The sequence below is a fragment of the Marmota marmota genome, unplaced genomic scaffold (assembly GCF_001458135.2).
Source record: "Marmota marmota marmota unplaced genomic scaffold, marMar, whole genome shotgun sequence".
NCBI lineage: Eukaryota > Metazoa > Chordata > Mammalia > Rodentia > Sciuridae > Marmota > Marmota marmota.
In genome coordinates, this window is record NW_025999990.1 from 40,561,946 (window position 1) to 40,574,677 (window position 12,732).

Consider the following 12,732-nt stretch of genomic DNA (forward strand, 5'->3'; position numbering starts at 1 on the left):
AACATTAAACAGAGATGAGAGGTGGGAGGGAAAGGGAGAGAGAAGGGAAATTGCATGGAAATGGAAGGAGACCCTCAGAGTTATACAAAAGTACATACAAGAGGAAGTGAGGGGAAAGGGAAAAATAATACAAGGGGGACAAATGAATGTCAGTAGAGGGGGCAGAGAGAGAAGAGGGGAGGGGAGGGGGGATAGTAGAGGATAGGAAAGGCAGCAGAACACAACAGACACTAGTATGGCAATATGTAAATCAATGGATGTGTAACTGATGTGATTCTGCAATCTGTATATGGGGTAAAAATGGGAGCTCATAACCCACTGGAATCAAAGTGTGAAATATGATATATCAAGAACTATGTAATGTTTTGAACAGCCAACAATAAAAAATTAAAAAATAAAAAAAAAAAAAAGAAAAAAGGAAAAACAGCGTGCCTGGTCTTTCTAATAGAATATCTATACTATTTGAATGTACGATGTTAAACTATTTTCAAATATTTTCATTTATGATCAGACTTTACCAGGGAAGAACTGCGATGTACCAAGACCCATAACAATGCAGAAAATGGCTAATACACCTGACCCAAGAAAGACTGGTACCTGAGTTATGTGCATCACTCAGAGCCTGGTTGAAGTCTGCACTCTGCGTGCTCCCATAAGTATCCTTAATTCTTTCCAAGTCTGTCTGAATGGGGTTAAGCCCATCCAGAACCTCACTTGTGATGTCGTCAGCCTTTCTGACCAGGCCCTTTGCACCGCTGATCATGCCATCGATGTCACCTAATGCACACACAGATAGGGAGGTGTAAGAATTTAAAACATTCAATGAAAGAAACCGAGTACAGTAGTCCAGGGAGATGATGACCTCTCTGAATCCCACGAAGGTCGTCACGGACAGTAGTGAGGTTGGTGTCTATCAGTTTTTTCTGAACAGTCACAACATTCAGGGTTTGCTGTAGGTTGTTGAGAGCTGGATTGATTTCTAGAAGAAAATAAACAGCAAGAGGCAATCATTCTATGAGCTCTGATCCTTTATTGATATTTGTGACCTCTGAGATAGCTGGCATCAGTGAGATATTGAGCAGACTTGTGCTTTGGGGTTCATTCCAAAGATGCCTGCTGCACATGGCCTAGACTGACAGCTCTGGGGCCCTCTGGTTACAGACGCCACAAGTGCATCAGAGCCTTGTGGTGACAGACTCCTTAGAAATGCATGAAGAAAGAGAGAAGCTGAATAACTCAGGAGAGGGTTGAACTACTCCACTGGGACCAGAAGACTCTGCTTCGTGAAGGGAGTGTCTGTCTTATTTGATGCTAAGTACCAGCACAGGGCACAGTGCCTGGCGCTAGCTGGAGATTCATATTAGCACATATTTGTTGAATGAGTGAATGTATGAATGAACAAATGAATAATACAGAAAGAATGCTCTTCAGTTGGAGGACAAGAAGGGCTTTTTTTTGAGAGAGAGCGTGCGTCATCTAAAGAACACAAAGTAGACATTGTTTGTTCCTGTTCATTTCCAACCTGACCAATTTCAAATATTGCTGTCTTTGGGTCCAACACATGCTTTAAAATCATACTGATGATATGTGACTCACATTATGATTCTGGGACTGTTTTTTTTTTTAAAGCAGTGTAGTTATTAGCATTCAAACCTATTTAAAACATTGATCTTGGACTGGGAATGTAGCCCAGTGTTGAAGTGTGTGCTTAGTATGTGAAAGGTCCTGGGTTTGATCTCCAGCACTGCAAAAAACAAACAAACCTCACTAATCCTACCTCTAAGCTCAAATGTCATAAAGAGAGCAGATGTCATGCCATGAAATTTTAATTCTTAAAAATGGCTAGGCAAATGTGTGTTTATTAGTACATATTTTTTTCTGTATTTTATTTTTCATATATTTAATTTTAAAAAAAATTCTTAATAAATAAATTTACAATTGTCTAATCCATCTTAAAGAACAAAGAAGCTAAGTGAGGACTATGGGCTCAGATTTCTACTTAGCCTTGAATGCCCACAAGAGACCAGAGAAATTCAAAAGACAGCATTGTTAGAACATAGGAGTTTGGTGAGTTTAAAACAGTTTAATTCTTTTTAAATTAAATTAAGTGAAAAAATTTCCAAAGATAAAATTTACGCTTAAAACTTCTCATGTTTCAGAGTTTGGGTACTTTTGACCTTTTGATTGCTAAGATTTTAAGAGTTCAGAAATTATGAAGCAGTGGCCAGGTATGAGACTCTGCCTCAAAATAAAGCAAAATTTAAGAAAGCAAAAAAAAAAAAAAAAAAGAAAGTAAAGGGCTGCAATTATAGCTCAGCAGTAGAGCACCTCTGTATTCAACTTCCAGTACCACAAAAAAAAAGAAAAAGAAAAAGAAAGAAAGAAATTTGAAAACAATTGCATCAATGACCTGGAATGAATGATCTGGATATGTGGGTTCCCGATGCCATGGTCACAAAATTGATTAAATTAAGAGTGTCCCCTCAGGGACAGGCTAAAAGAAGTCTATGACCACAAGACTTTTTTATGATTATGAGACTGCAGTCAATTTCATAGATGATGGATGGGGGATATTTAGAGTTTTGGGGTTGATACATGATATTGAAAAATAAATCACAAATTCAGTATCTTCTGTATTGACACTGAAATTCCGAAAGAACATTTGTTTCCAGGGCTGCCTCTCCTGGTCCCAAAGGTCATCTTAAACCCTTGACTATCCCTGCCACCCCCAGGCCCCCAATACCTTGCTGTAGCTCCTTCTGTGTTAACTTGGCTTTGTGCAGCAATTTATCACTGTCAGAACTCAGGGTCTTAGCTTTTCCGGGAAGATTTTCCTTTATCACTGTCTGCAAGCAAAGCATTTATCACTCTTAACCATATGCTATACCTTAGGAAATATGAAGGAAGAGTTTCACAATAGTCTTCAAGTTCTTTAATCTTTAAAAGGTAAAGTCTGAAGGGGAGAAGGGGCCTAGAAGTATACTGTTCCCTAAAAAGAGATGGTTTGGATCCTAAGTAGACATCCAGGGCTCAGGGAGGTGGACCCATCTTCAGTGACGTACTGGAAGATGGTGAGACAGTTGCCTGCTGTCACATGTACCCCTTCTAATAATCAAAGGGAGAATTTAGTTCAGGCTTTCACATTTTGAAACCTAAATCTTTAACTTACCATGAAGGCCTGTTCTTCTGACTCTGATATTTAATATTTTTTGTCCTTTTTTTCTGATATAGGAATATTATATGATACAGGTTAGATCTCACAAAACTCCACAGACATACCCAGATGTAAAACCAAATCACTGGTAGAAAACAGTGGTCAAATTGTTTACAAAAGTTTCTTTTTGGCAAATGCTAATATTTAATCACAGGATAAAAGTATACCTGGCAAGCAGAATATACTATTTGTTTACATTCACAGTCAATAATGGATGTAATTTCTATCTGGATTTACAAATAGTTTTAAACTGCCCTACAGACATCAAATTGTCAAATAAATAGAGAAATGGCCCATGAATAGAGTGAGTTTAAGTGTATTCTGTAAAAAAGTTCTGATTTGCAATAATGCTTTTCAATATCCCTCCGCACACAGAGAATGAGAATAAGAAAACGTATTGCCTCCAAATCAAATCTACATAAGCTACTGGCACAGATGCCCACCTGGAGGGCTGACTCAGATGCACTGGTGGCCTTGTTGGCAGCGTCCTCTGCTGCATTGATGGCGTTGAGGATGTTCTCGTAGGCGGTGGCAGCGTCCACAGCACGGCGTACCAGCTCATCCCCACTGGCATTTCTTTTGATCCTGCAAAAAGGTCGAGCAGGTTAGGTTCTCTAACAGGTTTGATGTTAGGGCTGCCATCCCCTCCAGTCTTCCCATTTCTTTAGGTAAGTGGACACCAGATGTGGGGGCCTCTGCAGCTCCACCCCCAGGTCATGGTTGGGAATCCACGCTTCATTGTAGATCTGGTTTTGTCCTGGGCTGTGGGTCCTGAATGGGGCCTCAGCCAGGATCCCACTCTCTGTCATATTCTGGGCCCCTCACTAGCTCATGAAGGGCCTCACTTGGCACTTAACCAGCCCCTGGGGTTTGGATCTCTCCATCCACTTACTCTTCCAGCTGCTTGGCCAGTTCTTGTAAAGACTGTGCATGCTTTTCTGCCTCCACTACCAGGGATGTCTTGCTCGCTGATCTGGAGAGTTCTCTCACTTTGTCACTTAGTTCCTGTCTTCTTGCATTTAAAGTAGAAACTAATTTTTCATATTCCTATTTTTCCAAGTAAATAAAGACAGTATAAATTCAAGCAAAGGCCATATATACCATTTTATCAAACTCTGTCACAAATGATGTTTCCCATATGAAATTATATTTTCTAAGCCCATTTAGCATACCAATTAATCCTTGGTTACTTCAGATAGGAGTATCGACAATATCCCTCCATGTCTTACCATCATCTTGAGCATTTTATTTCTAGTGGGCACCCTATTTAGTAAGTTTATAAAAGTACAATGTCATCATCAAGGTAAAGTTCTATGAAACCAAAGGATTTTATGACATGGAAATAGTTGTTATAAATGACACTTTCAAAATGCCCATTAGGCTGCTAAGAAATTTTGTCAATCTTTTATCAAGTCTTAAATGCATTCTATTAATAAAGATATGCTTGATATTTAAGAAACAGCATTTCAAAGTGTTGTTGTTATTGTTTTTATCATAAAATTGACTTGCTCCTTGCAGACAAATTAAGTAAAATAGATGGACTTTGATAAGACACATCATTTGTACCCCTGGCCCAAAGGAGAAACACTGATAACTTTTTGGGGTATTTGCTTCCACCTAAAAGACACACATTCAAGGAAAAAAAAATAGATCAGCCCTTCTCATAGTCCCCCAATAATATAACTTAAATGTTTCTAGATTTTTCTAGAGAATTAGCAGTCTCCTCTACCTTCTGTTTTTTGTCCATCTGCTGTAGTACAGTGTTGGTCTGAAGCAAGGAAGAGTCTGCAGTAGTCAGGAACTTTGTGAAGTCACTCTTCAGCAAATCAATTTCTTTCACTTGATTCTGGAGAGGATAAAAAGAACATCTGCTTGAGCTCCAAGACACATCATCAGAAAGCACAGATGGATTTATTGGACAACAGCATATAAACAATTCAGAGTTGGGATGTTTTCTTGAACCTGAGGTTGGTCTATGCAACTGCAAAATGATGGGACATGGGTTCTCTCCTCAGTGTCATCTTGTTGCCATAGTATCCTCCCACTATCTGCTAAGGAAACAAGCGCTAACACTGTCAAAGATTTCTACCCTGGGTCAACTTGACCAGTGAGGTGAAAATATTACTAAGTTCTAAATTTGGGGAATAGAATGAGAGATTTTTAACTCAATAAATCAAGGACTAACCAGCACACTGTCTGCCAGTCCCAGCAAAAATGCAACAGGTGCTTGAATGAGAGATGACACAGGACCTGAGCAGGCCAGGCCAGAAGGTGGCCCAAGGTCAAACAGCCATGCAGCTGGAGTCTGCTCCCTGCCAGGCGCCGTCAGGGATTCAGACAGAGGAGGGGAGGCAGTGGGAAATGAGCATGTGGCCACGCACAAGACATCACTTTGGGGGTCAGTCTGATGTAATTTGACTCTGATCCTACATTTTGGTTGTTGTTTGATGTATAAGGCTCACTATCAAAAATGCAAGGTATGAATTCTTGAGCTCTAAATTCTGTCACTGTAGCTTCTGTTTGCAGCCTGTTCTTAACTTGTATCCTATGAAGCTTGGAATAACTTAAATGCCTTTGCTGGAGATTATGATGCTTACCTATCTGACAAATCATGTCATTGGAAACAAAGTATACTTCATTAACTCTAACATGATTAATTTATCATCTTCTTGGCATCATTATTCCTCCAACACTCTTTCAGCCAGGGGAAGGGTTAAGGCAGTTTGAAAGGCTTAGCCTGCGACTGAAGTCCAGAATCTTTTCTGGTAGCTGAGGAGTGGAATTGACTGGTTTTGTATTTATTTATTTGTTTATTTATTTTTAGTTTTATTGATTTTATTGTTTTTGATACACGACAGTAGAATACATTTCAATTCTTATTACACATATAGAGTACAATTTTTCATATCTTTGCATATAGAGTATGTTCAAGCCAATTCATGCCTTTATACATGTACTTTGTTTTTTAAATTTTGCATTACAATTCTTATTACACATATATACCACAATTTTTCATATCTCTGTTTATATATAAAGTATATTGACATCCAATTCGAGTCTTCATACATGTAATGATGTCCATCACATTACACCGCTCTTGCGAATCTCCTGCCCCCTCCTTTGCCCTCCCACCCCTCTTCCCTATCTAGAATTCAATGCCTAGTTCCCACTTGACCAGGCAGGATCTGAGGTGATATAAGCAGCCAGGGCCCTGGCCATGCCACTTGTTGAATACAAAGATCCTGCTCCCTTGTCTCGACCATGATGAAAGCCTGCACTTTCCCACTGTGAGCTCACCTTGAAGGTTCCCAAAGCTCGCTCATTGTCTTGGTTGAGATCAGTGGCCTGCTTCGTCTGGGCAGCTGCCTCCTGTAGCACAGCACGTAGGTCATGGAGTTTGGCTTCATAATCACTTAAAGAATTCCGTATATTCTTTACAAGTCCATCGTTCTCCAGCTTCAGGGCTTGCCGCCTTTTCTGGTCCAACACTGTAATACATCACTTTATGTTTCCCACTTGAGAGAAGAGCATACTGAAGCTAGGTTATAAAGACTGCAGAAGGAGAACTGAACTCCTGTTCATTTTGTGAGTCTCCTTGAACTTTGGAGGGAAGGGGAAAGGAAACTGACATTTATGAGGCCTCCTGCATACATTGCATGCATTGCATCTTTTAGCTTCTATGATAATACATGAAAATAATAATTATTGTTCTCATGTTATTGATAAGGAAATGGAGCCTCTAGAAGTTAGGGGGTCAATCCAAGGTTACAAAACCAGTCAGACTTAGGACTTGAACCAAAGTGGCAGAGTATAAAGTGCACACTTCTTCCACTGTTAAAACTGCCACCTTAACAGTTAAAAGCCAAGACTAAGATTGCATTTGAACAATATCCCTGCTACAAGAAAACTGCTACTGTCTGCATATTAACCACAGATGCCTCACTTTACTAAAGAATAAATATCCTTACTTGAAAAAAAAATATATGTGCCAAGTTAACAGCTTAGTTTTGAGGCATTTTCTCTAGGCAAAACTGTTAGATAATATTCAGTTAATTTCAAGGCTGTCCTTTTCTATTGCTTTCGATATAACAGTAATTGCTTTTGATATAACAGCTAATATGAATTTGTGACTCAACAATTCAATATCAAAAATGATACAATGAGAAAACTGGAAAGAGGTACAGAAACATTAAAAGAATGAATATGCAGTTAAAAGGAAAAAGGAGGTCTGAATATCTAACTTCTAGAAGCACTTTTTTTTCTATACCATGGTAAGATGTATAGATTCATAGTCACTTGAAGAAAAGTCTCTTGGTCTCTGTTATGGTTTAGATATGAGGTGTTCCCCAAAAGCTCATTATGAACAATGCAAGAAAACTTAGATGTGAAAGGACTCGGTTATGAGAGCCTTAACCTAATCAGTGCATTAGTCTTCCATTAGGGATTAGTAAGTGGTGATTGAAGACAGGTAGGGTGTGACTGGAGGATGTGGGTCTTTGTGGGTATGCGTTTGGGGTATATATTTTGTCCATCATGAGGGGAGTCTCCCTTTGCTTCTTGGTGACATGTCCTGACCTGCCTTCCTCTATCATCTGCCATGATGTCTTACCTCACTTGGGCCCAGAGCAACGGAGCGGGCCCTCTATGGACTGAGATCTCTGAAATAATGAGCCTCTTTCATCCTCTAAAGTTGTTCTTGTCAGGTCTTTTGGTCACAGTGTCATAAAAGCTGACTAAAACACTCTCCCAGGTTGGGGGGGGGTGTGCCCCTATTTCCATCATGTGATACTCTTACAGTCACACTCACTGAAATGAGACCTTCCACCTATAACCAGTAGCTCTATCTAATCTGTATTTTGCACTTTGTATTTCAAGCCAGTTAGAATGGACAGGATGCAAGAATTTGGGCAGGTCCTTACAGAGCTGGGCGGCTCTTTTTTCAGCTTCTGCCTCTCTCAGGTGCTTTGCAAAGTTTCGGTTCCGCAGTTCCCTCATCATGCGATGGGCTTCTGCCAACTCTCTGGAGAAGTCGCCCAAAGGCAAGTGGTTTCCATCTCCACTTGTCCCAGGGATCTGCTTGAGGAGAACTGGAAAATATCGAGTAGTTTATTAAACTGGGAATTCTGGGCTCCAGTAAACTACTTCTTTTTTAAAAAGGCAGAAGCTTTCATAGAGGTTTCATATTAGTTTTTTTTTCATGCCACCATAGGACTTTTTCATATTGTTGAACTCGCCAAAGGAAATTCTTTCAGTGAATAGCAAAGATTATGTAACAAAACAAACAAAAATTGAGTCAAGTGATTTTTCTTACTGTGCACATTCCGGATGACATTTTTAATCTTTGTGTTCAGGTCTTCTGCACTTTGGATCGTCCGATCAACATTGTTATATAATGTTTGTGCTTTCCTGGAATTTATTCGAGCCTATATTAAAAATAAATTGGTTAGCCACAAATTAAATTGATAGGGAAAGAAAAAAAATGAAGACATCTAGGAAGGGGAAAAAAGGATTAGGGTAATTGATCTACTGCATACATTACCTTTTCTTGCAAAGTTTCGAATTCAGGATTCAAGTTACTCAGCTCTTTTTCCAGGGCATCCATTTTTGATCCATGATTTGAAATAGTAGAACGATAGTTGAGCAACTGATTCTGAAAGCAACACACCAAGCTAATCTCACTTTGGAGTTGAAATTGAGGCTACATCCTATCAACCTGGTGAACGTGGTAATGAAGACACTCATTGAATAAGAACAGCAGCAGTTCTAAAGAAAAATAATGTGGTTCTTTGAAACAGATTCCATGAAAAAAAAAATCCATCTTCTGATGTCAATTGTGACATGGCTCTGAAATAAAGTAGCTTTCCCAGTTAGCTCTCCATCAGTCTAACAAATACCTGAGATAATCAACTTACAAAGAACAAAGTGTTCATCTCGTCTCACAATTTTAGAGGTTTCCAGCCCCTTTGCTTTAGGCCTATGATGACTCAGCGCATCACAGTGGAAGCACTGGGTGACACAAAACTTCTCACCTCCTGGCTACCAGGAAGTGAGAGAGGAAGAGAATGGAGCTGAGGGTCCCACTGTCCCCTTCCAGGGCAAGCCCCTAGGGTCAAGAAGACCTCTCACTAGACCATCTCTTAAAGTTTCTATTGCCTCCCAAGAACACTATTCCAGGGAATAAGTCTTCAACATAGAGGCCTTTGGGGGACATTTAAGATCCAAGCAGGAGCAAATTTAAAAACATGGAGACAACAGCCACTTTAGTTGAATGAATGATCTGACCTTATAGAAATCAGAGTAATACTGCTTATCTGATATATTGATTTTCAGATTTATATTCTTTGTTAAAAAAAATCTATGCTTAACCTTATAGTACTAAAGGTAATGCATATGGCTACTTTATTGAAAGACTCATTAGATTCAAAGACTCCAATATAACAGAGCTGTAGGGGAATTCTTGAGCTCATGCAGTTGAATATCTTAAAATGATAAATGAGAAAATTGAAGCTTAAGGAAGTTGGGTGACTTGTCCATGGCTGTATAGCTGACCATGATTGCTTCAGGCTACAAAGGCCGGTCTCTCATCCTTGACATAGTACAAAATTGCCTCATTACTTTTAAAGGTAACATTTCTGAAAAGAGTAGTGGTTATTTTCAGTTTGGGAGGGGGAAGTAATATCTTGAAAAAACTGACAAGAAAACAATGATCATATTGCCTCCATTTGTATTTGGAGCCAGTGTTGGGTAAAAGAACACATTCTTAAGCATAATCCATCCAAACTCTCAGTCTACCCGCTTAGTAGATGAGCCCCATCAAGCTTAATCCCTTTCATCAGCAAATTGTGAAATGTGATATGAAACTTCAGAGTGGGTTATGGTGACAAGTGAGTTAATATATTCTAAAATGTAATGTACATATGAGCATTCAAAAATGTTAGTTCATACTCTTACTGAATTGTCACAGAGTTTATGTGATGTGGCAAGAAGATAGTTCTATTTTCATTTTATAGTGGGAAAAGTGACATGACTGCATAAATGTTGGTAGAATACCCGGATAAGAGGTCAGTGGGTAAAGAGTGGTCATTAGAATTTGGTCTCCATCTGGTTTCTTCTAGAACCTCTGTGTTCTAGATATGTGGTTTTAGGCAAGTTATTTAGCTTCTCTGTGTCTGTTAAATGAAACTAGTACTATTTCCCCAATAGGGATATTGTAAGACTTGAGCAAAGCACCTAGCATAGAACCCGGCACATAGTTGGCATACAGAAAGTTGAAGCAGTGCAGGGCTGTATCAAGGAAATCAAAGCAATTCGTGTAGCTTCCTCTGTTTTTCTCATAACATAAAGGCTATTTTTTTCTTTCTCCACTATATTAAGCCTATAAACCATGGACTAAAATTACCCTGAAGGGATGAAAAGAGCCATTTTTCTAGAATTACTTCTTGCTATATATACTCTGCTATAGCCACTACAATCAGCTCTTACTCTAAAAGCATTTATTAAACTTTCCCCAAAGCCTATTTCAGTGTGTCTAGTCTTGGGTTTATTTCATCTACTGCATTATTTTACTTCAATGAGTATTTTTTTTTTCATTTCCATGAATTTCAATGGGATGTATTTATCTCTACCTCTCCTTGTTTCATTTCTGGTGGTTACCCACCCCCTTAAATTTCCTAATTTCTTGTTCCTTGCATTGGATTCTATTCCTCAAAGTAATTTGCTGGTTATCCTATTATTTTCATTGGTACATACTTCATTCAACTCTTGACTATTGCTTCAGTTGCACATTTTTCTGTTGTTAATAGGGTTGTTTGAAATGGTCACAGGTTCATTGGGAGTTGCCCCTCTCTCTGCATTCCCCACACCCTGTCTAGTGATCTTATAGTTATCACCATCACCATGTTGGATCCCCCCGTCCAGGACCAGGTCTTATGTTGGAATTCAGGACTTGAGCACTATGGTGACACTGAGGATGTCATTCCAGCATAGACCCAACTTTGTGGATTTGTCTGGTCTGACCAAAATGCTGTGATTCCTATAACTTTCCTTCATTCTTATAGTCATTGCCCAACAACAAGCTCTGGGCTGTTTTATGGTGGTGTTTTCTCAGTCTTCATTCATAGACAGAGTAGGCTACAGGTTCCCTCAGAGAACCTGACTCTGACCCTGTGGAGCACTTTAGGCCCCATTATTTCTAAGGATACTCTGCCAGCCCCCTTCTTTCCAAGTGCACAAAGAACATTCACCCAGGAAGATCATATTCAGAGCTAAGAATCAAACCTCAGCATATTTAAAATAATTGGAATCATATGTAGTTTGCTCTCTGACCACAACAGAGTTGAATTAGAAATTAATAATAGAAAGTTCTCTAGAGAATTTTCCAATTTGCAAGTTAAACAACACACTCCTGGGTTACAGCTATGTCACAAGGGAAATTAGAAAATCTTTTGAATTGAACAAGAATGAAAACACAACATTTCAAAATCTGTGAAACACAGCAAAAGCAACACTGAGGGCAAGAGTTTATAGTCTCAAATATTTGTGTTTTCAGTAAAAAAAAGTTATAATATAGCTCAGTAGTAGAGCACTTGCCTAGCATGCATGAGGCACCGGATTTGATCCTCAGCACTGCATAAAAATAAACAAATAAAATAAAGGCATTCTGTCCATCTACAACTACCAAAAATTTTTTTTTAAAAAAGTTTTGAATCAGTAAAATAAGCTTTCAACTAGGAAACTAGAAAACGAATAGCAAAATACGCCAAAGCCAGCAAGAAAAAGGGAAACAATATGGATAAGAACAGAAAATAATGAAATTGAAAACAGAAAAACAGTGGAGAAAACCAATAAAATAGAAAAATCAATAAAGCTGATAAACCTCCCAAAATAATTCAGAGAAAGAGATAAGACACAAATTATCAAATATGAGGAAAAATGAAAGGTCAGTGCTAGAGATTTTGCACCATTAAAAGGATAGTAAAAGAATATAATGAACAATTTTATGTAACTACATTTCTTCATTTAGATAAAAAAGGCACATTATTTGAAAGACTTAGATTACCAAATATCGTTTAAGAAGAAATAGATAAACTCAATAGTCTTGTATCTATTTTTAAAAATTAAAATTATGTTTTTTTTTAAACTTCCAACAAAGCAAACCTTAGACTCACATGGCTTTTCTGGAAAACTCTATAAAACATTTAAAACAGAATTATGCTTATTTTACAGCCCTGCGTCTAAGACTTTTGAATGAAACACACTTGAGTTAAAAGGCTCTGTGAGAAAAAAATCACCATGAAAATTCAGTTAAGAGCGTACACTTAGAAGTGTTAGGCTTGTGTGTTCACAAGCACTTTCCACAGGTGAAAATCTTATCTTCATTGAATCAGAGGAAGACAGGAGCCCCTTGATTCTTAAACCGGAGTCAATCCCTCCCCCTTTCCTGCCTGAGGATATTCATCCAGGCCTCCTCTGTAGTCAGCTCTCCATATCTGCAGGTTCTCACCTGCAGATTCAATCAA

At 38.6% G+C, this 12,732-nt stretch overlaps 1 protein-coding gene across 2 annotated transcripts in view; it reads right to left on the reverse strand.

Annotated features, from left to right (window-relative positions):
• Positions 1–12,732, reverse strand: part of Lama3 (laminin subunit alpha 3) — a 257,612-nt gene that overhangs the window by 50,218 nt on the left and 194,662 nt on the right. For both annotated transcript variants that reach the window (XM_015482480.2, XM_015482481.2), the window contains 10 exons: positions 8,754–8,864; positions 8,526–8,637; positions 8,134–8,301; positions 6,512–6,702; positions 4,944–5,060; positions 4,107–4,261; positions 3,658–3,799; positions 2,744–2,846; positions 863–979; positions 598–777 (listed from right to left, as the gene is read on the reverse strand). In XM_015482480.2, coding sequence (XP_015337966.1) covers positions 598–777; positions 863–979; positions 2,744–2,846; positions 3,658–3,799; positions 4,107–4,261; positions 4,944–5,060; positions 6,512–6,702; positions 8,134–8,301; positions 8,526–8,637; positions 8,754–8,864 — 1,396 coding nt within the window. The remainder of the gene's footprint in view (positions 1–597; positions 778–862; positions 980–2,743; positions 2,847–3,657; positions 3,800–4,106; positions 4,262–4,943; positions 5,061–6,511; positions 6,703–8,133; positions 8,302–8,525; positions 8,638–8,753; positions 8,865–12,732) is intronic.